Source organism: Pelecanus crispus, chromosome 11, assembly GCF_030463565.1.
Source record: "Pelecanus crispus isolate bPelCri1 chromosome 11, bPelCri1.pri, whole genome shotgun sequence".
Lineage (NCBI taxonomy): Eukaryota > Metazoa > Chordata > Aves > Pelecaniformes > Pelecanidae > Pelecanus > Pelecanus crispus.
In genome coordinates this window covers 4,328,329-4,356,147 of record NC_134653.1, presented here as the reverse complement: position 1 = coordinate 4,356,147, position 27,819 = coordinate 4,328,329, and the positions used below count along the sequence as shown (strand labels likewise).

The following is a 27,819-nucleotide window of genomic DNA, read 5'->3' as shown; positions in this document are numbered from 1 at the left end:
GCGGAGCGGGGCCCAGCCCTAGGCTCGCCCCGGCCCCGCTCCCCTCAGCCTCAGCCACGGCGCCTGCGCGGGCGGAAGGGGCGGGAGCGGCGCGGAGCGGCGCGCTCTGATTGGCGGAGGCGTGCGCGGTGGCCGTTGGGCGGCGGGGTCAGAGGTGACTCCCGGCATTCCGCGGGCGGGCGGCGCGGGGCGGCCAGGAGCTGCCGCCGCCGCCTCCCCTCTCCTCAGGCGCTGCCGGCGCGGAGCGGAGCGGGCCGGGCCGGGCCAGCCCGGGCCCGGCCGCCCGCCGCCACCACCGCCACCACCATACCCCCCCTTCCTTCCCGCTGCCGCCGCCCCCCAGCCGCCACCATGCAGGAGCTCATCGCCAGCGTGGACCACATCAAGTTCGACCTGGAGCTGGCCGTGGAGCAGCAGCTGGGGGCGCAGCCGCTGCCCTTCCCTGGCATGGACAGTGCGTGCGGGCACCGGGCGCTGCGCGGCTCCCTCCTCCCCGGGGCACTCGGGGCCGGCTCTCGTCCCTGTCCCCGGAGCCGTGCCAGGGCTCCCGCCCGGCAGGAGCCCGGGTCTGGCTGGGGCGGCCGGGGGGGTGGGTGGGTGGGAGGGCGGGATATGTCCGGGGACCTGAGCGCCTTGCTCGGGTCCTATCCTCAGATCATAGAATCTATGTTTCTGTGAACCCAACATCTGCTTTCCCTCTGAGCTTTCTGTCTCAATCCAGATGTGTTTCTTTCCTATGTAATGAAAGCTGGAGGTAGTACCCAGCCAGGCTGGAAAATGGAAGTTGAGGCATTACCCTGAATAAACATTGCATTCCTGCACAGTACTTTGTACTCATTAAAAAGTAATCCAGCCTCCAAGCCAGGAAACAGGAAAATATTCCTCTCCCCTTTATTGGTTTAGTGGTGGAATTGGTAGTGTTAGGTTAATGGTTGGACTGGATGATCTTAAAGGTCTTTTCCAACCTAAATGATTCTACAATTCTATACTTTTATTATTTTTTTTAATTCCCTTTTGATAGATGAGGCATTTTGATGGCAGGGAGACTTCATCTTTAGTAGGCCATCCATGGCCTAGTCTCTAACCTTTTCCTTCAGTCTAATAATCTGACACAGTAGTCTCAGGAGACTTGTAGTTTGCTGAAATTTTCTGGGTGGGCTACTAAACTCATGTTTTAATTTTGTTGAATGTTGTGATACCTGTTGGTCGGGATCAGCAAGGGATAACATACTAATGGTTGTTTCAGGCTGTTCTGGTCAAAAAAATACAAGACTGTCGTTGCCAGGACTGTAAATACAGGGTTCGCTGACGTGATTGACTTAACAGCAGAGGAAAGCCCAGTCAATAAAACCTAAATATCTGAAAAGCAAAACAAGCACCAAATGTCTGCAAATTCCCCTTGGTATCCCCCAGGATGAATACAGATATTTGCAAGGGCCAAACTTGAACAAGGAACTTATGTGGGAAAGTAAATTCCCCAAACCAAAGCACTGCATTTCTTTTGATGTTGAGGACCGGATTGTCTTTTATGGGGAAGGAAATATTTTACAAGTTGATGTGAAACTTTGTTAAAATTAATTCTATTTCTTTGTTTTCTCCACAGAATCGGGCGCGGCTGTCTGTGAATTTTTTTTAAAGGCGGCCTGTGGAAAAGGCAAGTGATATTTCCAATACAGTTATACGCATGGGGGTGGAGGGGGGAAACTAGGTTTTCTAGCACTGTCTACAGGACTCTTGTTTTTTGTAAAGATGAGGGGATAACCTAGACAGAGGATCAAACTGAAGGATGTTGGAATAACTGCAGCAATCGTGAAATGAAGGTATTTTTTTAAGAAGTTGGGAGGTGAATAAACACAGCTACCGGTATAGGAAGGCTTGAACTTATCACGTGCAGACCTTGCTGTGGATGTGTCTGTATTAGTTGCTGTGGTTTGTGGTTGCCAGGATTAAGAGCTGGAGACTATGTTGCTTAGCTCATTCGAGGGTAACACAAGACTTGTCTGGAACTCCCTGTTTTGCCGTTGCCACTAAAGGCTAAATTCATAAGAAAAAATGATGTTTTCTGAAACCTTTCTTGCAGAGGGGAACGAGGTGTTGCTGATGTCCTGTGCCTTCATTTGTCGTAGATCTTAATTGCTCTTTTTTTACCCTTCTCTTTGTCACATCCTTCTGCAGGAGGCATGTGCCCGTTCCGACACATCAGCGGGGAAAAGACAGTTGTTTGCAAACACTGGCTACGAGGACTGTGCAAAAAGGGAGACCAGTGCGAGTTTCTGCACGAGTACGACATGACCAAGATGCCTGAGTGTTACTTCTACTCCAAATTTGGTAAGGGGCATTGTAGCTCCTACTTAGCGTTCCTTGCTGGCGTGGGAGTCTGGTGAAGAGGATCCCAGTACATCCCTCTCATCCGTCTTCAGAGCATTACAGTTTTTCTGTGTCTGATGATATCGTTAGATTGTACTTTTTCAGCTCTGCTTAGTCCTTCCTTCACCTTATTGTCCCCCTAAATTTGTGACGTATTGTAGATGTCTTCTCTCTCAAGAGCTTGTCCCTTGGGGGAAGAGGGGGGAAGTTCAAGTTTTTACTGGGTTTTATGCCTTGTGTTCTGTTTTGGGTATGAGATGAGTAGGCTGAGCAGTTGGTCTTTGCATGACTCTTATTTTGGGGAGTTGATGAGCAGCAGAGGGCATGGGAGTGCAAAACTTTTATGCACTTGCTTTCCAGCTCTGGAGATCTGGACATAATGAGGCAACTTGCTGTCAGAAACTTACAGTCTTGTAGGTTTCCTTGGATTGAGGTTAGTGCGCAATTTGTAGTTTCTCCACGCTTCTGGTGCACTAAATGTTTGGTTTTTGTTATCATGACTGCTCTTTCAAATTTAGTTTCCGCATTGTTTTTAAAAGCACACATAAGTAATCCAGTCTGGTAGAACTTTACTCACCGGTGGTGAGTCCTTGGTGTTCTTCATCTAGGTTAAGGCAGGCAGCAAGACTGTTGTGCCTGAACTTATAAATGTTGGTAACAGCTTTGTGGGAGCTACATGATCCAGGTAATGTTTTGGAAGTCATTTGATCTCGAACCCGCACAATTGACTAAGAGGTGTGTTTGCCTTTGGTACAGGGGAATGCAGTAACAAAGAATGTCCATTCTTGCACATTGACCCGGAGTCTAAGATCAAAGACTGTCCCTGGTATGACAGAGGCTTCTGTAAACATGGTATGTACGTCGCACAGTTGCTGCTTCTGTGGCTATAAATGAAGGGTAGGGCGTTGCTATTCCTTCTTTGCGTGATCTGCTTGCGTACCTGCTGCTACTGAGTGCTGGGGTACGTATACATGGAACGTGAACTACTGAGCTTTGTGTTGCAGGTCCCCTCTGCAGACACCGGCACACTCGAAGAGTCATCTGTGTGAATTACCTAGTAGGATTCTGTCCAGAGGGGCCTACCTGTAAATTCATGCAGTGAGTATGCTTCCAGGCTTCTCCTGTAGTCTTGTGTTTCCCTTGTAATCCGGTATATGTCAAATGAGGGTGCTCCAGTGCTTCCCAATGGCTTTGGAGATTTGGCCAATGTTTAGTTTGTTACCGATCTGAGGATGTGGGGCAGGGCCTCTTCAGGGAGTTACCGGTAAGACTCTGGAGTGGTGATCAGATGCCATCAGTGCAGTGGGATCACATGGGTTTATATTCCAGAAGACCTCACAAGTAGAGGGATATACTACGTACGGGATTGTTGTTTTTGTGTACGTAATTGCTGTGCATCAGAATGCGAAGAGAAGTGGAGAGGGGGAGAGCTATTTCCTGTGAGCCGAATTTAATTGGCTGAATGTTTCTTCTGTTGTTTGGAGTTACTTGACTGAGCTGATGGTAAAATGTTGGCATGTGATTTGAGAATCAATTTTCTTGTTTCCATCTAAACCAGCCCTCGGTTTGAACTGCCAATGGGAACGACAGAGCAACCACCACTGCCTCAGCCGACACAAACACAGCAAAAGGTACACAATTCCCCTGCCTCCCCTACACACCCACCCTCAAAGCATTTCCCACTGTGCTTTAAAAGAAGGTGTATTGTCTAGTGGTCAGAACTGGACAGCTGGGCTCTTGGACATGGCTTCCTAGAAAGCCTTAGAGAAATACTCACTGAATGAGGGAAAACCTTTCCTATTTTGCAACAGGGCGTGATATTCTTTTGTAATTAAGAACTTGGAGACAAATCCTAATAAGCCGCAAAGCTTTGTCCCTTCTCTCTCCTCCTCCCAGCCCTCTCATGTCCACTATCTGATCACAACGGACTGCTGCTGCCTTCATCCTGGGACCCTGGTGTTTTTCCTTTGTTCTGTTTCTCCCCTCGCCTTGGTTAACCTTCTCAGTCATCAGTACTGTCCTCCAGCTTGGAGGCCAGCAGCGGCAGTTCCGTTGCTTGGGGCGCTGCCTGTAAGGGAGGGTGCTATGCAAGAATTAAACAGTGAGCAGCCCTGAGTGCCACTGTAGTGATGAAAGCCCTGCAATTGCTCCAGCTTCCCATGGAGGTCCAGTCACAGAACACTCCCACGTTACATAGAAGCGCATTGTATGTGGTTGTGCGGCGATCTGCCAGCTTTTGTAATCTGTGTGACATCTCTTGGTGATGGCAATGATATTTTAGCAGCTTAAACCTACTCTCTAAATCTGCTTTCCAGAGAAAAGCAGGATCGCTGGGCTTTGTAAGCCTCAGTGCTTGCTTGCTTCTCTCTGGTGCTCCAGCTGGCAGAGCACCCACACACAGATTTGGAGGAAAATTGGTAATTTGATAGATGGGGTGCTCTTTTCCCTTCTTAACAAAATAACAACCATAAAGGTCTTTATCCTCGATGCACTTAACGAGTCAGAACTCTTCTCCTAACCAACAGAGGACACCCCAAGTCATTGGAGTCATGCAGTCTCAAAACAACAACACTGGGAACAGGGGACCCCGGCCGTTGGAGCAGGTCACCTGCTACAAGGTAATTCAGAGGGGTGGGACGAGGAGGGAAAGCGGAGGGTGCTCGATGTAAGGAGTACAGAGTGCACGTCACCTGGACTACATCACGCTGCTTTGCTGCTGGTTGCTTGTTATGGGCAAAGGAATGGACTGTTGTGATGAGGGGTCTTGGTCCTGCAAAAGGTTCTTGCACAGCGTGAACAGGGTCACGAAACGTGCGCTCCGCTCAACAGACATTGCATTTTGCACATGGATACAGCTGTGGGAATTAGCGTTGAGCTCTGAGGCCTCTAGGTCGCTGGTTTGCCAGCTCACGGACTTGCTGTGACAATTAAGGCTGCTGTAGGCCAGACTTCGCTGCTAATAAATAGAAAGCCCTACTGCAATGACAGTTAAAGGAGACTGATGAAACGTACACGTTTCAAAATAAGAGCTAATATTAGTTTTGTCTCACTAGTTAATTTGCTTATACTTGGTGATTGTAGAAAGATTTTCTTCTCCCCTGTTAGCATGGAAGGTCCTTGCAAGTAACAGAAATGGAATATGCAAAGGTTGATCAGTATTTCAGCTGTAAACGCACCCCGTCACTGTCAAACCAAGGAATGAGCAATTCACCTTGGTTACTCATTGAAGAGCACTGGTAAAACTTTGACATGATTGAGTTTCCATCTCTGATTATTTTTCCACAAAAGCCCCAACCGTAGCCACTGGAAAAGGGCAAAGAATCTCCCTGTCCCATCAGCTTTGACAGTTACATTGTTGTACATGCCAGCTTCTGTGCCTTAGGTGCTCGTTTGTGTAAAAATTACTGTGATTGGATAGGGATATTAAGTAGCCGAATCCATTTCACTGAAAAGAGCTGCTTATTATTATAGCTGCAAGTAAATTACATAGCTGGAGAATGCTGTAGCATCAGATACTGGCATTTCTCTCTGGGCTTGAATAGCTTCAAGGTGCAAAGTCGTGATCTCTTGTTCAGGTGTGCTTTTCTCTGTCTAATTCAGGATAGCTGATCAGGAGAGTCCCCACGTATCTCGGATGTAGTGCACATCAGATGGTGTAGTCTTGGAAGCCTCAAACGCTGAAAGCCTCTGTGTGTGTTACAGCCCTGCGCTGTTTGTAGCAGTGCGCTGAGCGCTCTCTCCTTTGTAGTGCATTACAGTAACGTGGTGTCAGGTTGCTCCCAGCACAGAAGCAGCTTTTGCTCCAAGGAGTAGAAATAGCCCAAAAGTCATGGCCCTCGTGACACCGTGTTTTACTTCACCTGCTAAATGCCGCATCTTCCATACGTGGAAAAGCTTTCAAATCAGAACAGTTGCCAGCTACCTTGATAAAGGCAGCTAGAGGAAAAAAAAAGCTGTAACTGTGTAATAACTCCTCTCTCTCTTTCTCTTTTAGTGTGGTGAAAAAGGTCATTATGCCAACAGATGCACCAAAGGACATCTGGCCTTTCTCAGTGGACAGTGAAAGAGCAGAACGACGAGTGCGAGGCTGCTGTTAACACTGAGAAAAGGTTTCTGCCTAGCACTATGTCTTGAACTATTAATCAGGTTTTTTAATGCCATTACTGAAAGAACTGGTCAGAGGCTGGCTGCTGCTAAGCAACATTTTTGTAATTGTCCACAACTTTTTTTTATGTTTTAACCTTTTTAAAACAGATTTTGGCCTCCGTCTATTTTCATTGAGCCCTGCTGAAAGGTAGATCTAAAAGCCAATAGATATGCAAACCCCTCACCAGTGCAGCGCTCTACGTAAACGCATCTTACGCCAGTGTTTCTTTAAAGTGTTTTCCTTCTGCCACTTCTCTTTGGAGAACCTGCAGCGTTTCAGCCCTCCCTGTGGAAGCAGGAAGACTGACTGGGAAAATTCATACTTGAAATGCCTTCCCTTCAGTGAGGAAGCAGGGATTCTGCTGTCCTGTAGCTCTTAAAAAGCTAAGTTGCGTTCCTAGGTCCAGCCTGTTGTAGTCGGTAAGCTTGTCCTGGTGGCTGACTTAATGCATCACGTACATCAGGCTGTAAAACTCGTCCACTTGCTTTGTTTCTGTGCTTCTGGCTATACTGAAGGTTAGAAATTGATCTTCTGGGTGAGAACTGATCAAGGGGAGAATAAATTGGCCTCTCTGTGGCTAGCCAACCAATGAGGAACGGTGGTTGTAGGAAAGCCACACCTGTGCTCATTTTCCATTTGCAAAAACCAAGGAGGGAAATGAACACAGCTTGAAGAGTAGGAATAGAAGAGCCTTGCCTCAGCACCCCTGTCGTCTAGCTCACACTGAGCAGGTATTTCCATAGCCTAGAGAAGACCGAGAAGTGGAGATGTGTATTATTACGGAACACTGCTTTTAAAAGTGGTAGAGCATTTTTCGGAGAGCAATTTTTGCAAGCCAAAACCCATTCATTTTGTGAGAAGACTATTTCAAAAGGGCCAATGATAAAATGTGAATTAAAAAAAAAAAAAATTGCACCTACAACATGAGCCTTATTAATTCTAACCAGTCTCTCATTTGCTGACTGCCTTTATACTTTGTTTTTATTGAAATGTACTGATGGAAGAAGCTGGCTGTGAATTTTTTTGTTTGGTTGGGTTTTTTTTAAGAACAAGGTAATATGACTAGATTAAGAGAAGTGACCGGAGCCTATATTGATTTGAATGACCGCGGTTATTTCACTGCAGAGTCTGAGTCAGTCAAATTAGCAGTTTCAGGTGTAAGTGATTATGGTATGACAGACCATCGGACACTTCTCGTAACACATTGTGCCCCCAGAGGCTGAACAGCGGCCAAATGCCGAGGTGTGTTTTCTGCGTGTAACTAAGCATGTGGAAAGGGAACTACAACACCTCGGTGTCCGGCTGCCTTCCCTGTCTAGTTCAGGAGTTTATGGTCTTCACTGCCTGAACAGATGTTTTCCAAAACGGAAAGCCTTCGCTGTTACCACTGAAGCTCTTGAGAGATTCTTCCTATCCCTCAAGAAGTGGTTTTCCTTCTCCCCCTACTCAGAAGGGGATACCGCGGGTCCTACCTGCGTGCCCAGCTGCAGTTTCGGGTGTTGGCAGGCAGCGTCGCGACCGTGGGACGCGCTTGCTCAGAGGGGTGCGGGAGGAAGGTCAGCAGCTGGGGCCAAACCCAGAGGCTGTTTTAAGCGGCATTTATGCGCATGGTGTCTCCTTGCTGCTGCAGTGAAGTCAAGAAGCAAAGTTTATCCTTTAGCTTTAACTTCACGGACCATTGTTATATGCTATATGCATTATTATATGTCTTTTAAGCTTATACCCCTGCAGAATAACCTTGCAGCTTCTTTTAGTAATGAAAGTAGGTAGAGTTTTGATAGAAATGGGTTATCAGAGGTAAGAAGCGTTACAAACCCAGTGACGGAATGAGTTGCAGACCTTAAAGCTCGACCGATCTCATCTGAGGCAGTGCTCTGCATTGATGGAAAACCACCCAAATACCTACAGTCCCCAGGTGACGGCCTGACTGAGAATGAGAAACACGCGGCCACACCAAGAAGCCTCTTAAAGCTCAAATACTCTTCTTTCAAATCAAAATACTATATCCTTTCAGCTAGATGTCCAGCCTGTACTTAATGGCCATTAAGAAGCAATCCAATGCTTTTTACCTTTATCGAACAGTTAAATAGGAATCAATTATAACAGTTTCCCCAGTTCATAATGTAACCCAAGTAGCAGATGCTTTCCCAACAGTCTCTGAACTTATCCTTGGGGGATGAAACTCTAAGACGACAAGCTCACTTGCACAGTACAATTAACAAGTCAGTTATAAGAGCGGCAGCTCAGTAAATGTAAAGTGTATGCACTTTATTATTGGTCATAATCCTACAGATCTTAATATGAATAGTTCTGATGTATTCTGTCAGGATAATTGTTCCAGTAGCCAAGTCTGTTCAAGAGCTGTACCTTCACTTTCTGAAATTCACGCTTCAGTGGTACTTCCTGTGGCGGTCGTGCTCTGTATCATTTGAAGAAAAGCAAGTTAATTTTACTGAAGTCACAAGAAAAAAAGCACCACACCTGAAATTACCGGAAAGAAAGCACTCAAAAAAAAATCTGAGCATGTAGTTTCTAGGTACTGTCAGATCAGACAGGCAACAAGATCTAAGCTTTCTTCATCACCAAGAAAATACTGGCCATCTGATAACTTACTAAAAGTATTCAAGCTCTCTATAGCTAGAAGTCTGCTTGCCCACAGCCCTGGATTCAAGCAGTGATGGTTAGCACAGTCTTTCATTTTATTTCTAAAAGCAGCAGCAGAGTCATTGTTTTTATTGCCCCAAGCAATCTTCCGAGCTGCGCTACATACGTTCAGCCACACTGCTTTTACTTACTCAGGTGACTGTAGCTCCAGATGTAGCTGACAACAACATAACCAGCAAGCACCATGGAGATGCCACCAAGGCCCCCTTTCCTGACATTGATGTATTTATTGTAGTATCGGTCGTAACCTGCGTAGGAGAAAAGATTTCATAGCAGCTAGATGAGTTGCGTGTTTTTCTGTGTCAGAAAGAAGCAGCCCGGTTTCGCAGAACTTCAAGAAATTGGTTCTAATGAAACACCTGAGGGTCTTGGAAGCAAGTCTGGGAGAAGGCAACCTGTGTGTTAGTTAAGCGAGGTGAACTCAAGTTACTAGCGCTAAACCTTAAAAAAAAAAGGGGGGGGGAAAGCCATTTACCATTTTTCCCTAAACATTACTGTGACTCTCGTGAGCTCAAGCTGCTTTGGAATTATCTAATTCTTTCCTACTATTGTATATACAGTATGTAGGCACTTGCGTTTGATACTTCGTGTTTAAGTCTTCTTGAATGCCGTAACTATATCTATAGCAAAAGGCATCAGAACTTTTGCCAAGCGATCTATAAAAGCCCTGCATCCTTTCTTACCATCTTTAGGGATCAAGTGCATTTTTTTTCTTTTTAATTTACTTGTGATGTTGGGAAACCTGAAGATTTTCAGCAAACGGGGTCAGGAGTCAGGTCACCATAATTCCTCTTTATACAAGAAGGAATACTGAAACCAAACCTCTGGCGGATAAAGCCCATACGAGAAACAAATTTACAGATGGGAGAACAAGACACTACACCGCTCCGGGAAAGCAAAAATCGCCCTGAAGCAGCCCCTGTACTGCCGGGTCCCCCCTGCCACAGCCAACGTCCGCTCCAGCAACCAGAGATGCTTCTGCCCGGATCTGCCCAGCTCCGTTGGAGAAAGGATTCACACCCCGCGGGCCTTGGCCGGCCGAGGGGTGCGGAGCTCTGTCCGCAGGGCGGGCAGCCCCGCCGCCGGCCCCCCTCAGCCCCCCTCACCTCTCCGCAGGGCCCCCAGGATGCCGCCGGGGGTGAAGTCCCTCATGGCCAGCCAGGTGGGCAGCTGGCCCAGCTTCACGTCCAGCAGCTTCATGTCCTTGAGGGGAACTGCGGCACAGAGAGACACACACACAGCCCGGTCAGGGGGGAAGAGGGGAAGGGAGGGAGGGAGCCGCGGTCACCTTGGCCGCCCGCCGCACTCACCCGGCGGCTGCGCCATCTTGCCGCTGCTGCGGGACGGGAAGGGGCGGGGCGCGGCGCTGAGGCTCACGGGAGGAAGGTCAGGCGGGAACCCAGGTCAGGCGGAACCCGGATGTTGCGGCGCTGGCGCACTGCCGGCGCCATCTTGGGCGGGTCGGGCGGCTCATCCCCCTCAGGACGGGCCCGCTGAGGAGGTGCTGGCTCCGCTGTCGCCTTGTCCCCGTCCCATCCCCTCACCGCGGCGGTCGGTTCCCCAGTGGGGGCTGCACACGCTGCCGCAGTTGCCACAGGCACTGCATTGAGGCCAGAGCGTGTGGGGCCCTGTCACAGGGCTGGGGGCACACTGAGATGTTTTCTTCCTTGTCCGCTCCAGCAGGTCTCCTCAGTGGCCGGGCCCCTTTCCAGGGGGTGCCGGCCCAGCCATGCCGGACAACTCATGCGGGGTGTCCTCCGACACCCCAGCACCTTGCACTGTCCCCGCTGTATGTTGCGGGGTGTCAGGTGCCGGCGCTGCAGATTGTAAGAAAATAGCAGAGAGAGGAAAATTCCTAAGTCTTCATTTGCGTTGTCACAAGACTTCATCGGCAGTCTTTTGGGGGCTGCTGATGTCCCACAAATGAACTTTTTCTGGTGTGCTGTGAGGAAGTTGCAACTCTTAACGCTGTAAATGTGTATTCACAGATAGTGCATAATGCACAGATAATGCAACGTGCATTTAAGCTTATCATATATTGTAAGAAGTGAGGGCTTCTCAGACCTTTTCCAGCAGTCACCTCCCCTCTCCTGCAGTCATCTTTGCTGGCTTCAAGGCGAGAGGAGGAAAGTTAGACTGTATTTTTCACAGGGAGTAGGTGACAGGTGAATAATGTATCGTGTGGTCCCATTTCAGTGCCCACTCAGGACTTTTCCCTGTGGAAATACGCTGCGTTTTACTACAGCTCCTCTCCAAAGATGTCAAAGGCAAAAGGAGAGGCCAGGCCTCGGCGTACAGTGGAAGTACACGGGCGTAACGAGAGTGCTGGAAGAGGTATGAGGATGTGCAGATGAAGACTACTTTTGCCTTCCTGCAATAAGGAAGAGCCACCCGGATTTATTTCGTGTTGCCCACGTGTCTTTCTGGGGGACTTTGTGCACTCAGCCCCCCAGAAGGACCACCGTGGGCAACTAAAACACCTGCAGAGCTGGCCACGGTGGGGCAAGGGTGGCTTATGGGGAAGAGGACTCCAGCAGGTGTCACTCGCACTTAGCAGAACGCAGCTGCTGGAAGGATGCTCTCCATTAGCCTGACCTCTAGAGGTTTGAAATCCTATCATTCAGGTTCATAAAATACTGTCAGGTTTTGTTGTCCTTTATTGTACCGAATCTGGAAAGCAAAGTGATACAGCAGTAAACGGGGAGCGGCCATCAGCCGCTGTTTCTGACAGGTCAGCCAGGACCCCAGATTTCCTAGATATTAAATTTCCACCCCACAGGGGACTGTTAGAGATGATGCAGACCAAATTAAGGACACTGAAGGGGGCCCTCAGGGTTCCTACATAAACACGGGACTACTAATCTCCTCAGCTTTTACTTCTCTTAGGTTGCAGACTCTTATTCCACATGCTTTCCTCCTGCCGCTGCGGGACTCTTGCATTATAATCTATAGGGTTTGTGTTACCTGGCATTAAATGAGTTGAGGCACAGGACCTCTGTTGTCTCAAGAGATATGCTACTCTGTAATGCATCTTACTCAGAGGCTGGTCTACATGTCTAGCTTCAGTCTCTATTTTACTGAAATTAATTTATTTACATTGAATAGTGCTCTCCCATAACATAAAAATAAAAGCAGAAGGAATAGATTACTGCCTGTTTTTTTTCTTTTACTTATTAACATAAAGTAGGATTAGGACAGCATACTGTGCCTGATCACTTGAAGAAAGGGTTCCAGACTTAGTCCCTGTTAAATGGGTTAAAAATCCTCTTATTAAATTAGCCTTTATATTATTATTGGACTTCACTGGTAACTGTCATTTTATTGCTGAAGTGTCCCCTGATGAACTACTGTGTGGCCTTTTTACAGTACTTGCATAAAAGCGTGCTTCAAACTTGCTTCCCTCATTCTTGCAAGGCAACCTATTGTTTTAAATAGGATTACTCATGCAAGGCAGATTAATTCACCTACAGGAAAAAAAGCCAATGGCGGGTGCCTTGTTTGAAGGAGTTCCCTGCAGAGCAGAAGAGCTCAACCTGCTTATAGCAAGATCTGGGCAAATTTGGTTTGTTAGTCCATAACAAGGATACAGCTCCAATGCAATTAGGGACAGCAGTGACCTAAACCTTGGCCTGAACTGCCCGCTCTGGTAGAGGGAGAGAGGAATAGTGCTGTTGTCTTTATGCCATCTTAATCCTGAACCAAGCAGGAAGAGTTAAACGGTACAGATGTGCGGGAGGTTTTGCAGCACACGTTTCCTCCCTTTGACCCGTGGTGCTGGCCAAAATTCAGGGTCTCACTGGTTGATCCAGATTGGAGGAGGAGTGATGAAGAAGGGTATTTCTGATGGATTTCTGTTTGCTTACCAGAATGCTCACAGCCCCCCTTTCCTGAACACAGAAGAAATCCCACAGTTGAGGGCCAGTTTCCTTGCTTATAGCTCCAGACCTGCTCCAGGCAGCAACGTGACCCCAAATCCCTGTCTCTTGTACTCAGGCCAGGTTTTATATCAATGATTGTTCAGGCTGTTTGAAGTTTCCGTTCCCTGCCTGTTTCAGTATGCTGTCTTTCTGTCTCCACCTGAACTGTACTGTCCGTCCACACACAACCTTCTTTCCTTTTAATATGCTACCCGAAACTGTCCTCCCAGAGCCTTCAGGTGCTTGAGCAATCTTGCATTGTGGGTGGAAATAGACTTAATGTCTCCTTCAGCTACCCTAAATAAAGGAGTGCGGTTAAACCTACCAGTTTCAAGAAGGTTTAACCCAACCTATAACAATAAAAGCCTAATGGAGTGTTGCCCTGAGGTTTTCATCTTACTGAAGACCCCTCTAGAAAATGCGGTGAAGTTTATAAGTAATGGCATGGAAATAATAGGGAGTACATCATTCAAAAAACCCAGAGTATTTTGCAAAGGACGTCAGTAGATACGAAAGAGGTTTCCTTTCTGCGGTAGCAACCGTCACACATAATATTGCAGCTTTCAGACCAAAGATTCAGTTGTGGCCTGAAAAGTTAAGTAACACTCTTCATTAAAGTTGCTGAAACGGAGAAGTAAAAAGCGTAACACAACCTCCCTCAGACTGCAAGATCTTAGAGGCTGGGATAATTTCTTCATTCTCTGTGCCACCCTTTGAAAACTCGGGGTCTCACCTGGGCCCGGTGGTCAGCAATACAACAGTAACATGCAGGCACAGTGTCCACGGTTGTGTAAAGTAGCACGGAGCGGCCTTCAAGAAGGTCAAGAGACAAGGATTTACCTCGCTGATCCTGCGCCCACTGAAACTGATGACAAAGCGCCCGGTGCTTTTCATAAAGGTTTAAACTTACCCAAGTGGACAGAGAAGGTTCTGAAACATGCGCTTTGGCATCAGCTGCTTCTTGGCTCCTAAAGACCTATTTCAATCTTCCTATTTCTTAAGTCTTCCCACCAGCACAGGTTAAGCGGCTGTAGCCATCAAAGAGAAAGAGAAGTTATGGGCTGCCAGCGCTTCCAGAAGCTCAATGGAGAGATGCGTGTTTTATCAACCAGTAATTTGGAGAAGAGTTATGGTCCCAGGTAGCTTGATCCAATCTGTTATTTTTTAATCGTATGAACAGTTTGACGTGGTGAGAGCAGTGCAGCTGCTCAGCATAGGTCTCAACCTCATTCATCTAAAAATGTGCTTGCAGTGGAAACCAGACTCCAGAGCTGAATAGGATGAGAAAGGGGTGTGGAGTTTGGAATCTCTTCCATGGCCAGACTTCCTCAGGAAAATGGTGAATTGCCTTGCATGTATAATAATACCTAGGGACTGGCCCAGCAAAAGCAGTTGAGAGAATTAACCTATGATTGTAAGCAGATTGCTTGCTCTGTGTTATTCCAGAGCTATTTTCCTTAGTCAACCTCAAAACACTTTACAAAGGCGATCGCTTACCAATGATTAATGGTTTAGCATGTACATCGTTCTTTTCTCCTTCGCAGCACTTGAGTATAGATGCATCTTCATGCTCCCCTGACAAAATGTGTAAGTTAATGTTATGATTATCTTTTCGAGCGGAGAAATTTGAGCCCTGTGTTTAGGACTGGGGAGGGGGAATTCCTCCCTCCTCCTTTTGTCCCATCCTGCTGGCCTTTGCTTCTATCTGGTGTCAGTTGCAAAAGTACCTTATTTTGTAGGTCTTTGATCAGCCTGCTGGTTAGCTAAATATATACCTGTGGGGAGATAATTACATGCTATCAGTAGTAAAGTGTAGTAAAATAATTTACGTTAATTAAAACACTTGCAAAACCAAAGCAGGAATTTTCACTAAGGTAGGTCTGCTGCAGCGACAGCTGTGTCTGAGACTGCCTGCTTCCCACAGGCAAACATGAAAATAAAATCAGGGACCAGTAAAAAACAGTTTCTTCATGCTCAAAAGAGGAAAGACGTGTACCCACTGGGGAAGCCGTGGTGGTATGAGTCCAGAAGGGCAGGGCTGAACACATCTTCCATCTGTGCAAGCAGATCTGCATTCGTGAGCATGGGGAAGGTTGGTGTGATGAATCCCATCTTACCAATGTGTCTGCTTGGCGAAGCGTGAGTGGCCCAGCAGGAGGGTCGTACAAATGGGCCTCATGTTATCGGGGGAGGATTTGGAGCCTAATTAAATAGTGTGACAGAGGCTTAAAAAATCACCTTGTTACCATCTTTGACTCCACTGTCAGTTCCTTCAGCACAATCCTTGTACTTTTCCTCTCTTCCCACATCTACATCTGATGAAAATACTCAGCACTTGCATAGCCTTGCATGGAAATTATCTATCTGACCTTCCCTGGGTTGCAGGAGTCGATGGTTATTCTCCCTCTGCTGGCTTGGGTCTTGGAAGAAGCTCATGCTGACATGGGTCTAATTCAGACCAAAGGCGCTGGTGGGTTTGGGACATTATCACTTCCACAGCCCTGTGGTGCCCATCGATGGTGCTTCCTGCAGATCTCAGACCACAGCCAGTCTCCAGCAACCCAGTGCATCTCCCCACTGAGCGCTTCTGGAGGACTTGTACCCCAGGGTTTCTCTTTCTTCCCGATGGCTGCAGTCACTTACACATCAGACTCAAGTGCGTGCTTAGGAGCCGAGAAGCACTACTGTTTCATTTAGACCTCATTCTTATTTTTTTTACCGGTGTGTGAGCTAAGGATCTCTTAGAAGACACAAAGGAATCGGGAGGTTTGTAGCGCTGCAATGGGAGATCCACAGCTCGGTCCCCACCAGCTGTCTCTCACTACACAGGCCTTCCAGTCTGGTACTTGCACATCCAGACAGTTAGACCATGCGTCTTTCTCCAGTCAGTAGATGCAGTCACCAGTACGGGATTCACGGCTGTGTTTGATTAGTTGGTGAGTGAGTTGGTAAGATACCTGCTGCTCCATCTGTTCTCCCTTTTCTCAGTGCTTCTCTGTGGTGCAGCGTGGATGCACACGTGTTTCTTCGCATCGTTCTCCCCCCACATGTATCTCTGTGGTTTTGTTGTCATACTTCACTCGCAAATGAGAGATGTTTTGCAACCCCTCCTCAGCTTGCACCGGATCTCATTCTAGCTTTTTGCAAGGTAGTGAAAGTCGCACAACAGATCTGTCTAATCAGGCTTGCCCAATGGCCATGTTATCCCATACGCTCGGCAAGAAAGGAGCTTAAAGCCAGGGTGAGAAAGAGATTCCTCTCTAAAGATCAGCTAAGAGGCAGGTGGGATTTCAGCCATGCGACTCTGACATTCAAGCAGGGCACATGGGCACCCCCCTTCCCTCTTCTGCTCTGCAGCGCAAACTGGGAGGGACCGCAGGGGACTGGGACAGGGGAGCCAAGCTGAAGCAGGAAGTATTCAAATGTATTTCATTTCAGGGTGACCTTTAACAGGTGTGGATTTACTGATGGGGAGGGGAGAGGGAAGTAAGCGAGGGATTAAGGGGACTTTACCCTCCCTCCACTTTAAGCACCAGCTTGCGCAGCATTCCAGTACTATGAGATGCAATTTGTGGCTGTTTGGCTTTGTATCTTCTGCCTCCCTCGGTTCTGGTCAGGATTGTGGCTGCCCCTGGTATTTAGCAGTGCTGGGGATTCAATAGATGGAATACTTCTCGCGGAGACGAGGCATGCTGTACTGCCAGGTGTCTCACATCTAAACCTGGGATGCGGGGCAGGGGAGAAAAAAATCATCCTCTTTTCTGCAAGAATTGGGATTTAACCTATAGTGGAAGTGCACAGTCCAGGCAAACGCAAGGTGTATAGTACATTCCCTGGGTGACTTTGCCTGGAGATCTTCTCGTCTTGTCCTAGTGCTGCTGCATGCTGTTGAACAGCTGCTTGCCTCTTACCCGGTGTCTGCTGCATTTCAGTGATGGATTAAGGCAACTCTCCATTTTCTTATCCCTCTCCAAGGGGAGTTGTAAAGTTTAATTAATTACCTTTTGTAAAACATGATGAGATTCTTGGATGATAAATGCTACACAAATGTAGAGTATTTTTTAATGAGCGCTGTATGATGGCTGCAACAAAATGCTTGTTTAATCAAACCGATCTGAGCTGCAAAAAATCCTCACCCTGCTGCTATCAAACAGCAATGTTGCCAAGCACTCTGTCTTTCATGGGCTATTTGATTTAAGGGTCCCAAGGCGTTTTTCAACACTTTAACAAAACGAAAAGGCACGGAGTGTATGTATATATCTGTATATTATAGATCTTTCCCTTCATGTATGCAGTTTCGATTATACAACAATAGCACTCAGCCATAGGGAAGGGAAAGCTCCGTTAACAGCGTGGTTGGGTGTCACGGCTGTGCGGCCAGGGTCTGGATACCTGCCCTAATTTTGCCTGGCTGTGTCAGGGACCAAAGTTCTGGCAGCACGTATTTGGGTTTTTTACGAGTTTCCCACAGCTGTGGGTATGTGAAATCAGCCTGGCTGCAGCTTCTCTGATACTCCCTCCTAAGCAAACGAGGTTAAAATGAAGTCTGGGAATGTCTGTCTTTGTTGCACACCGCAATGTAAGCCTGCTCACAGAACTAAAGGTAGTTTCCATAATGAAAATTGCAGCCTGCTGTAATTGCAAGCAGAATGCCATTTCTTTTGCTGGGATTTGGTTAAGAAAAAAAGAGAGGAATTTCTTGAGCTAAAAGAACTGCCTTGGGCTACTCAGTGGCTAGAACTTCAGCCTTACACTTCCTCCAGAAGGCTGCTTCTGATGTTATCGGAATGCTGAAGCATCATATCACCGGTGAACAGAGGAGAGATAGGACTTGGAAGAAGCACTTAAAGCAGAGCCTGGAAAAAGCAGTCTGTAGATTTCCATCCAGTGATGACACAGCCCAGTCCTACCCAGCCCTTGGGATCCGAGGATGCTCTCAGCAGAGGCTGCTATGGTTTCTGGCACTGGTGGTGTGGGACTGAAATGGTGGCAGCAATCAGTCAGAGCCCCCTGTACTTCATCTGCACTACCATTTCCTTAAAGCTGCTGCTTTGCAAAATTTGCCTTTTCTGGACCTTTTGTAATCTCTGCTTCTTTCGGTCAGCTGGAGTTTTCCTTAAGGGGAGAAGAAGAGGAGGAGAATGGCTTCTGTGCAGATATTGGCTGGCTGTGCCATGAAGGAAAAAGAAGACACAAGAAATGAGCTGTTGAACCCATGGTGCGATGAAAGGGATGAGTGAGACATTTTAGGGAATAACCAACCAATCAACCAATCTCACAAGCAATTTGTCTTTCTTCATTATAAGGCAACACCATAGCGGGAGAAATGTAGGGCCATTCTTCAGAAGATTTATTGCCCTGTAGCATCTGCGTGAGAAAACTCTAAGTGCTGAGTAGAGCAGGAAATTGGAAGTAGATTGCACAACCTGCAATTCAACAAAGTTCTTGGACCTTTTGGGGAAAGAGAGTGCTGGACTTTCAGAGCTGGCTCTAGCTTGTAAGGCTTTCTCAGTCCTGGGAGAAGAACCAGTGTAGGTTTGGTTAGAGCTGATGGAGGCTTTGTCATTTACTGGTCTAGATAATAAGAGCATCCCAGAGCGCTGCTTTAACCAGTACAGCGGAAAATACCTCCCAGTGCTGCGATGGTTCTAACTGTGCCTAAGATTAGTGAACCAAATGCACTTACGTGAGCTACTGGAGTTTACGGGACCTCTGACAAGAGAGGGGTGCCTATGTTTCCTGCCTGTGAACATATCTCTTTACAGCCCTCTGTATGTACAGCATTTTCTCAGAAACCAGCCTCAGGGACAATTATACATTAATAGCTACTTCTTTCAGAAGCAGCCAGCCCTGCTCCTGAGAAACAGCTATTTTCAGGCAGTCTTGTTCCTGAGGAACTGCTATTTTTAGTGAGTTCTATTTCTGAGGCAAAAAAAAGAAGCAGCAGCCATTTCTGTATCCCTCCACCATGGTCCAGACCCACTAGCTGTGGTTGACTTGCATTTTGCAATAAACATTTCCTCTTTACATCTCAGTGGCCTGAAGAAAGTGGTTCTCCACCCATCACAGAAAGCAGCAATCTGAGCTGGGGCTAATTATGCAGGGAGGGTTTGTGGGAGGCAAAGCCGTGCTCACATGCTATAGATTCCATTAGGACGAGTAGGGAGATGTAATGGGGCTCTCCTGGGAGATGCAGGACTTTTAGATACCTAATTTGGAAGTCCGTTCTGGTATCCATTTTCAACATCCCAAGAGTAATGATTAATCCTGTACTCCAGGTTTCTCTGAATCAGTTTGTAGCTGTAGTAAATATGGGCTGAACATGATAACGTCATTGATGCTATGGGTAAATGACTTGAGGCAAGAGAAGCTCGGGTTTTGTGGCCATTAACTCACTGTGCACAGTCATCTGGCAGCGATTTCGACTCAGGAATCTGCAGCTGAGATAAAAGAGGCTCTGTCAGAGCTGAGGAATGCTGTGTTTTGCAATATAAGTATCTAATATGCTGAAGGCCCCATAAAGGCACCCCAGCAATGCTGTGTTCTCATTCCTGCAGCATCCCAACAGCATGGACCCAGAGATCTTCCGTATGTTCTTGCGGCCATGGCCTTTCAAGGGGCATTTGGTAGATGCAACCGCACGAAAATTCCAGTAATACCTTTTTGTACTCACAGATTTAATGCAAATATTGGTGTCCTGACACAAGGGTGAAGTGATTCTCACCACGCTGAAGCTGACCTGAATTTCAGCAGAGGCCGTGCAAAGTTCATCTCAGGTGTGTTATGATCTCTTCCCTACAGCAACTCCTGCCTCTGATGATAGGTGTGGGACTGAAGGTAACAGGTTTGGAGAACAGTGGCATCAGCAAAGAACATACACCAGACCCATGTCTTGGCAGGTTTGTATATACTAGCAGGTCTTTCCCTGGCAGGGTGTTGCTATCTGGATTCAATAGAATCAGCAGCTTTAGCCTTTGAACAGGGTCATGGCAGTATTGAAAAAAAGCCGCCCATCCTTGCTCTGGCACCATTTGCTCAGGGGCTGCTCTCTAAAGACTCGTGTGTGTGTGGTCTGAAGGTCACTCTTTCTCGGAGATAGGCTCTTCTTTCCTGTCTGAGTGAGAAGGGGAGGCTGTTAGCGGTTCAGCGTTGTAAGCAGTTTCCCTCTGCTCTTGTGCAGGCAATACTGATGAACTTGGTCTCTAAGCGAAGATTATTTATCTTGGTTTTAACCCTCTGCAAGAGAGGAACTTGGTTGTGTTTGTCCTGCAAAAACAGACAGTTCCCCCCTGCCCCTCTTTTTTAAAAAATATTCCTCGTATCCTCCCATCTCCAGAAAAAGTCATTATCTCTGGACAGTTTCTTGAAACCAATTGCCTTTGTATTCCGGTCATAAGCAGAGCATTGTTCAAAGTACGAGTGAGTCGTGGCTGCTTTTATCACAACGAGAGCCCGTTATTGGCACTTTTCCCTTTTTACTGCTTCACTAGAGAAAGGCAGGCGAAAAATGGGACAGAAATCTAGGAAATGAAGGGTAATTTACAGTTCACAAAGGAGCAGTAAAAATTAATTAGCTGTCTGAGGATCCATTCCGACCTGGGCCATGGAGTTTGTGCCAGCTCTTTGCATTGCATAAACTGTCTGTGCTGTGCTAGGCTGCTGAGATCAGGCTTGTGCTGTGAAATTAAGGCTCTTTGCCGAGGTAGCAGTCCTTTGGGGCATGCAAAATGTGTACGCACACCTAATTTGGTGTGCCAAAGAGACATGATGGTGCATATAACTCAGGTCATTACATGCTCAACTGGCTACTTATGACGTTCACTATTAGTTGTCACAGTAACTGCTCATGGAAATTACAGATGCAGTTATCCACATAATTTAACACTGAGCTCCTTTGAAAATCCAGGCCTCATTCCTCCTCCTTTTCCATGTTGGTGTCCGCATGAATGAAACACGCTTTACACACCATATCCATATGGTCCAATTCCAGAAGGGGACAGAGCCCCAGCGGGATGGGAGAGGTGACAAGACACCGGCCCCGCTCAGCTCTGGGCCAGTCTGGTCCTGCTGCGGGATGCAGGAACTGAGCAACTCCAGCATCTTGCCAATCATGTTGCCAGCCCTCCAGTCAAGCCTGAGATCCCCACCTGGAGAAAGAACTTCACAAATCAGAAATGTCCTAAATTGGATCCTTTTTTGGTGCATAATTTTCAAAACTGTAATTTCCATTTGAGAACTATTTGTCCTGATCCTGAGCGTCAGCTGAACTAATTTTTTTTTTTCCCTGTAGTTTAATTTAGGCAGCAGATGCCATCAGAATGTTAATGCCTTCTTAATTCTCACCTACATGCTTTTATTCTTATTAATTTGTTATCTGGGGCTTTAATATTCTATTTTTTTCCTACTTTGATCAGTTGAAATAATTTGATGGCAGTGTTTCAACAGGGCTTGCAATGGGAAAGTGTGTAATGGTGCATCACCAATGTATGTTGCTGTGTATCCTGCGGCGTGCTCAGCTGTTGTACTGTGAGAGCATGAATCATGTGATGTTTTTAGGTGATTATAGATGAGGCCTTACTTATCCCTGCTGTGCATAACTAGAGAGGGAACAAGCTTTAAGGACCGTTTCCCTGGTGCAGCATCTTGCCCAGTGCAATCTAAGGGTTGGCCATCCAGGAGTGTGATCCTAGCCCATGGAAGTGGGGACGGATGGGTTCATTGCTGCTCCCCAGCCGATACCAGGTCCGACTGTGCAGGAGCATCTCTCGCTTGGGTACAGGGAGGCAACAGGTTCTGAGACGGGTGTAGTGAATGTTATGTAGGAAAGGTTGTTTCAAGTAACAAAAATAAAGTTAAGGAGTGCTAGTGAAAATGATTGGTTTTGCTAGTGTAATCAAAACGCTTCTGCTTAAAGGAAGAGGAAGAAAAATGCCCAAGTCCCAGACAGTTTCTCAGTCAGTGCGGTTGGTTCACTTCCTCCTGGCAGCCGAGAGAAAGGAAGCCTTGCCAAACTTTGCTGGCTACTTTGGTACAACTCCAACAAGCAAAGAAGCCCTTTTGCCCAGGAGAGGATGGGAATGACCTGAATCCCCATACCAGGAGGTAAATAAACAGAGGGAGAGGGGAACTATTTGACCCTTTACGTTATGACAAAACTCCTCTCCTCATGCACTCACACATAGGTTTGGGGTAGGCAGCTGGAGATTATTTTATCACAATGACAGATACAAGGTGAGATTTTCTAGAGGGACTCTTCCCCATTGTGAGACAAAAGACAGAAGAGAAGGAAAGGGATGAGGATGAATCAACATTTTGCTATGTTGTTTCTCAAGCCCAGTTTCTACAATGAGTTCCAACACGTGCATACTTAATGCTCTAAATTGGATTTACCTACCCTTAAATGATTCCGTTTCTCCTAGGAAATCTAAGTCTGTGGGCTTGCAAATACACCTTTTCCTAAAGCCACTGGCTCGATTTTAAGAGGGACTAATTTAGGAATAAGGGTGTGATTCTCTGTGTTCTTGTTATTGCTTGTTATTTAAGGGATGGACTAGGTGTCTTGGGTTGTCCCCCAGACTTTCTGGGAAAAGCATGGACCAGGTTCCATTTTATCCCTCCAATACTATTTGCAGATACCAGAGGCTCAGACCAAACATCTCTTTTCATTGAATCCTACCTACAGGATGAGGGGTGCAGAAAATTGCAAAGTCACGTGGTTGGCTTTTTGCAAAGAAGTTTGTGAAGATGAGGTTTGTGTTCATGAGAGCAGCATCTCGCGTTCGCACTCCCAAACATGTCTGAGTAAAGTCCCAATCCACATGTGCCCTTTGCAGACTGTTATTAATAACTGGCTAGTCTGTGTGGGGTTTTGCATGGGATCTGTGCTCCAAGCCAAGCAAACATTAGCCAGTACCATGTGCTCGGAAGTGCCGATTGTGTTCATTGGAGTGAACTCCAATGATCAGAGTGACTCCAGCAGTGACTCCAGATCAGAGCTTGCTCACGTCCAGGCAGCCTGAAGGGTGACTCAAATGGTAACGAGCTTGTGAAAGAAAATCTCCGCATTCAGATCAAAGACTGCATAAGGCAGGGGCCTGGATAACAGCTGCATCCAGCAGTTTGGTGGGAAAAATCTGAGTAGGGTGAAACTGTGGCTTTCATTTGAGCAGATGTAGTCCATCTGCTGATGGGATCAGGGATGAGACAGCGTCCTCTGGAAAGCTGGGATTAAGATACAGAAGCGGTGCATGCAAATTAGGCATCAGTTTATGCACATGAGAAGCACGACGGTCTTCTGGTATTTTGGTTGGCTTCCAGGTTCGGATTTGGAGTCCTTTATTTCTGGTGCATGAAGGCATCAGCTGATGTGCTGTGCCTTAAAAGATGCTTCTGCCCCTGATGTCTGGATTCCAGCACGACCCAGTGCAATGGCAGTCACACACTCAGCACAAGCTGTCCCCCCTCCCTCCCTGCTTGCCTCCACAGGAAAGTGGATCCTTCCGCAAACCAGTCCCAGCTTGGACAGAGATGCCAGAGGAAAAAGTTTCAGAGGCCAGGTCCTTCCACAGGCTTTGCCCTGTCCATCACCCTTGAAACTCAGTCCCATTAAGAGACGATAGCTTTCTGGCTGATGGGAACTGCTGCATGACACATCGGATATTGTGTATAGGACTTGAAGAGGTCGATGAGAGCTTTCTGAATCATTCATTACCCGGTGAAGTAGGTGAGTGACTGCTATTGTCCTTATCCTTTTAGAGAAGGATGTTCAAGCACAAAAAGGTTGAGAGATTTAGTGAAGGTCCCTAAAGGAGGAAGCATCAGAGCGCAGAAATAGTGCTTGGTCCCATGCTCAGACAATTATTCTTCACCTGTTTCTCTCTGAAAATCATGTGCTAAGGATTAATGTTATTACGGCTGGTCAGCTTATGCCGCAGAGACCCCATAAAGTGAATTTAGTCTTTTCTGCTATTTTTTGGTAGTCCATGAGTCAATCCCAACTCACCAAACAGTTCCCGCTGTGTCTCCATGACAAGCTTTCTCTCTTGGTAGGTGTTCTCTGCGCTTGGTTGGGCATTCGGTTCACATGAGGGTTTTCCTGATTCTTGTTCAGAGGAATGAGGCTTTTTCTAAAAACAAGGAAATCCTAAATGTTAGATTGCTGCTAACATTCCCTGGGGCTGCATGGAAAGAGTCATTCTTTAGGCTTCCTGAATGGTTTCTTTGGTTCTCAGCAGCTCTCGCGCCGTTCAAGAACAACATTGTTATTTGTGCTGTTATTGCAACCAGGCATTGACTTGGGGAGCAGTGGTGCTAGGTGCTGTACGAACACAGAGCAGCTGGGTGGTTGGGTGGTCTTTGTCCTAAGGAACTTATGAGAGCAAGGTTTGCAGTGTGCTGCAGGTCAGGTCTGTCTTTATCCTTCCAGCTCTAGTGCAATTGTAAGAGGTAAATAATAGAAAGAACAGAGTGGGAAGAAGGTCTTCTGCCTGAGATGTGTATCTGAGGTAATTCCAGGATAGTGGGGAATAGAGAAATTCACACATACACACTGGTAAATATGCATAAATGAGGGACTTGAAGAGACCTTCTGTCTATTTGGGAACAACTGGAATTCCTGCTAAATAAGACTCAACAATTCATGTGGCAACTAGGGTGGTCTTGATTTTTAACCAATAAAAGAACCAGCCTCTTGATCCCTGGCTTTTTTGCAGTATCTGTTTCTTTCTCTTTTTCTTTTTCCTTTTCCCAGCCAAATGCTCAAACATAGCCAGAAAAGCCTGTTCTTTTCCCAGCTGGCTGCATCTCTGTGGAGAGAGCCTGTGGCCCTCTCCCATTTCAGGCCTGTTTGACCTTGCCTTGTAACCAGATGTTTCACTGGAGAACTTACACTTGAGAGAGCCTGGGTTGCATTCAGCTGCTGGTGAACTCTCTGCCTCGGTCAAACGGCTGTAAACAAAACCAGCCCAAGAAAAACAAAACCTTTTCTAAACTGAGTTGGCCAAGGACAGGACTGAATCCAGAGATGCAGATGGCTGTTAGCATGTCTGTGAGGCTGCAGAGAGAAGCTCATCTGCCATCCCTGATCTTCAAAGATGGGTTTCACTTAGCTGAGGGATCAGTTTTTTGGGATAACAACTATTGTTCCCCTGGTTTCCGGGGGTTTGGAGATACGTGACACAGAGACCCCTTTCAATGCTGCCCACGGTGCATCATACTGTTTGCAGCTGTCCATGCATTTGAGTGAGTTTCTGGCCAAGAGTATTTAGAAAGTGGTGGCTTGCTGGCCTGAAAGTCTCAGAAGAAGGAATCACAAGAATACCATAGCAAAACAATTAGTCAGGGACATCGTTTCTTCTGAGAGGCATGTCACATGTGTGTTGAGATTATTCACCTGGTGCTTGCAGACAGGCTTGCTGCAGAGACAGTCCTGTCTTCCACACTTGGTCAGGAGAAGATGTGAGCAATGTCTTCTGGGGTAAAAGCTACAGCGGGAGTTTAGATTGTCAGAACGTTGTTCTTCAGTTTGGGAAGTGGCCAACTCTCAGAGTTCCCATTTTGCACAAGACATGGTGGGGCTGATCATTAGTTTAGATGCGATGAGAGCCTCTCTTGCAAGATGGCATCTAGAACGGCATGGGGTTTCCTCATCCTGTTACTGTGACAACTTACAGGCATTGGGGGCTGCTGCCCCAGGCTCTTCCAGCTTGGTTAGGACCTGGGGCTCAGATCTGAGAAGGTTTTTTCCATGTGAGTTGTGCTTGGCCAGGTTAGAGGGCAGAGGAGCTTTGCAAACAGCGAGATTTGCCCTACCATCTCTGAACAGAATCAGTTCTTGAGCCAGAGCCATTCTCTGGTAAAAGGGTGTATTACACTGAGTTGAGATTGCTGGGAGAGGAATTGCTTGGCACACTGATCACTGTTGGGCCAGGAAGGATGGAGGCCTGTGACTGAGCAGCGTACACACAAATCGTGTTGATAGCCACATCAGTGATTTCTCTTCCGCAAGGGTCAGGCTTGCCTGTCCCCAAACATCTGCTACCACTCAGCAGACATCCACCACTGTGTTGAGATATTTATCCAATATTCAGTATTCCCTCAGAGGGAAATGTGCCATCTCCTGCTCCTACATGTATACTAACTCCACTTTCTACAGCCAAGTACCCGCTTGCCATAGGAAATGTCGAGGTGACCTGGCTACAGCCCATGGCCACTATCTCCTCTGATCCATCTCTGGTCCCATAAATCATTTTTAATAACCAGAGTGCTCTTAATGCAGCAGTTCTAATGTGGGCTAGATCTGTTTAACCTAATCTGAGTATTAAAGCTGGTCACAGTGATATCTGAGCACCTGTGACTTCCTCAGACCAGCTAGAATTCAGGACTGCGAAGCCAATGGCTTTTCCTGTTCATGCTGTACTGACACATCCCTCCTGGGGTGATTAATACCTTCCAGAGATGGCATTAAGGTCAGCTACACCAAGGTAAGGAAGACATGAATGGGGCCATAGGGCAGATATTCCTGTCAGATTCCCAAATGAAAAAGTTTTCCAACTTTCCAGACCTTGGCTTCAGCATCTCAGGGAGACATTCTTCTTTTGCAGGAGGCTCTGGGGGTGGGTGGCATTGCTCAGCCAACTGGGCACAAGGAGAGAGCTGGAAAGAGGAAGGGATCTGATAACACTATTTTGCCCTCTGTGCTTAGATCAACACTTCACTCTGTTTTAAACATCCGCTTCACCATTCCTGCCGTCCAGTATCCCACTATGGCCCCAGCAAGAGCTATTTTAATCCCTCATCATTCATCGGGAGGGCCCTTCCTGTTCCCGTTCTATCTGGTCCCGCATGCATCTATGTGCATCTCTCCACCAAGAAATCCCCTGTGCTAGCTGTTGTCGGAAAGGTCACCCAGGGATATTCACAAACAGCAGGTGTAAAATTAACAACTGGTGCGATTCCAATCATCTGGCAGGAAGGAAAACATTGGACAATAGGTAGAGCCAGGGTAAAGTTTCCAGCTGAAGGCTCATTGCCTGATATAGGACAGCAGATCGGTGGGCTGGGAACTCTCCTAAGAATGTGAAACCGATAGGGTATTAGCAGGCCCTCTCTGCCCCTCCAACACAATTGTTTTCAGCTTGCTCAAAAATACTTGGAAATGTTACCGAGCAGGACGTGTGGGCGAGAAGGCATCCTCCAGCCAATCAGCCGAGTAGATTTCAGCCCTCCCCTTGAATTTCAAGCTTTTGTTTTCCCTGATGGAAAGGAAGGTGAATCCTCCATGATTAATTTAAGGATCTTAAAGCATTTTGGATGAGTTCCTGCAGCACACTAACAAGTGGTGCTCTCAAGGATTACGGAAATTGTGGAGAGATGGCAAGATAGATGGGTGGATATATATGATCGATACAGATTCTGACCCATTATCATTTTTAGCTGCATGAAACAATGTGAGTGTCACTCAATAATGGCATCTTGATGGTATAAGTCTTTTGGAGGCATGAATGGTAGATCCTGTTAAACCTTGACCAGTGTCAGCAACCAGAATGGTGGCTTGAGTCCATGAGCACAGCAGTAAGATTTACTGTATACTTTAGGCTGTGGATGTACCCAAGGAAAGTTGACAGCACTGAACACAGTGAAGACAATGGAGAATGGAAAAAGTTGTTGAGAAGTTTGGTTTAAACCATGGTAAGCTGAGTTGTTCTGCAAGTATTAGAGACAGTG

General features: G+C 46.9%; 2 protein-coding genes across 4 annotated transcripts; one reads left to right on the top strand and one right to left on the bottom strand.

Moving 5' to 3' along the window:
- Window positions 1-339: 339 nt before the first annotated feature.
- CPSF4 (cleavage and polyadenylation specific factor 4) lies at window positions 340-7,519 on the top strand. 3 transcript variants are annotated; one of them, XM_075718253.1, is made up of 8 exons: window positions 340-454; window positions 1,604-1,654; window positions 2,176-2,328; window positions 3,124-3,219; window positions 3,372-3,465; window positions 3,926-3,976; window positions 4,868-4,985; window positions 6,362-7,519. In XM_075718253.1, exons 1-8 carry the CDS (start codon window positions 352-354, stop codon window positions 6,428-6,430), a joined length of 735 nt encoding a protein of 244 aa, XP_075574368.1. In that variant the 5' UTR covers window positions 340-351; the 3' UTR covers window positions 6,431-7,519. The 3 variants fall into 3 exon arrangements, with proteins under 3 accessions (XP_075574368.1, XP_075574367.1, XP_075574366.1); XM_075718252.1 differs by having other exon boundaries at window positions 3,926-3,998; window positions 4,893-4,985; XM_075718251.1 differs by having other exon boundaries at window positions 3,926-4,020; window positions 4,837-4,985.
- A 1,248-nt stretch (window positions 7,520-8,767) lies between these two features.
- Window positions 8,768-10,520, bottom strand: ATP5MF (ATP synthase membrane subunit f). Its single transcript, XM_075718254.1, has 4 exons — window positions 10,489-10,520; window positions 10,285-10,392; window positions 9,310-9,426; window positions 8,768-8,933 (listed from the first exon to the last, which is right to left on the bottom strand). Exons 1-4 carry the CDS (start codon window positions 10,502-10,504, stop codon window positions 8,905-8,907), a joined length of 270 nt encoding a protein of 89 aa, XP_075574369.1. The 5' UTR covers window positions 10,505-10,520; the 3' UTR covers window positions 8,768-8,904.
- Between the last annotated feature and the right edge of the window lie 17,299 nt (window positions 10,521-27,819).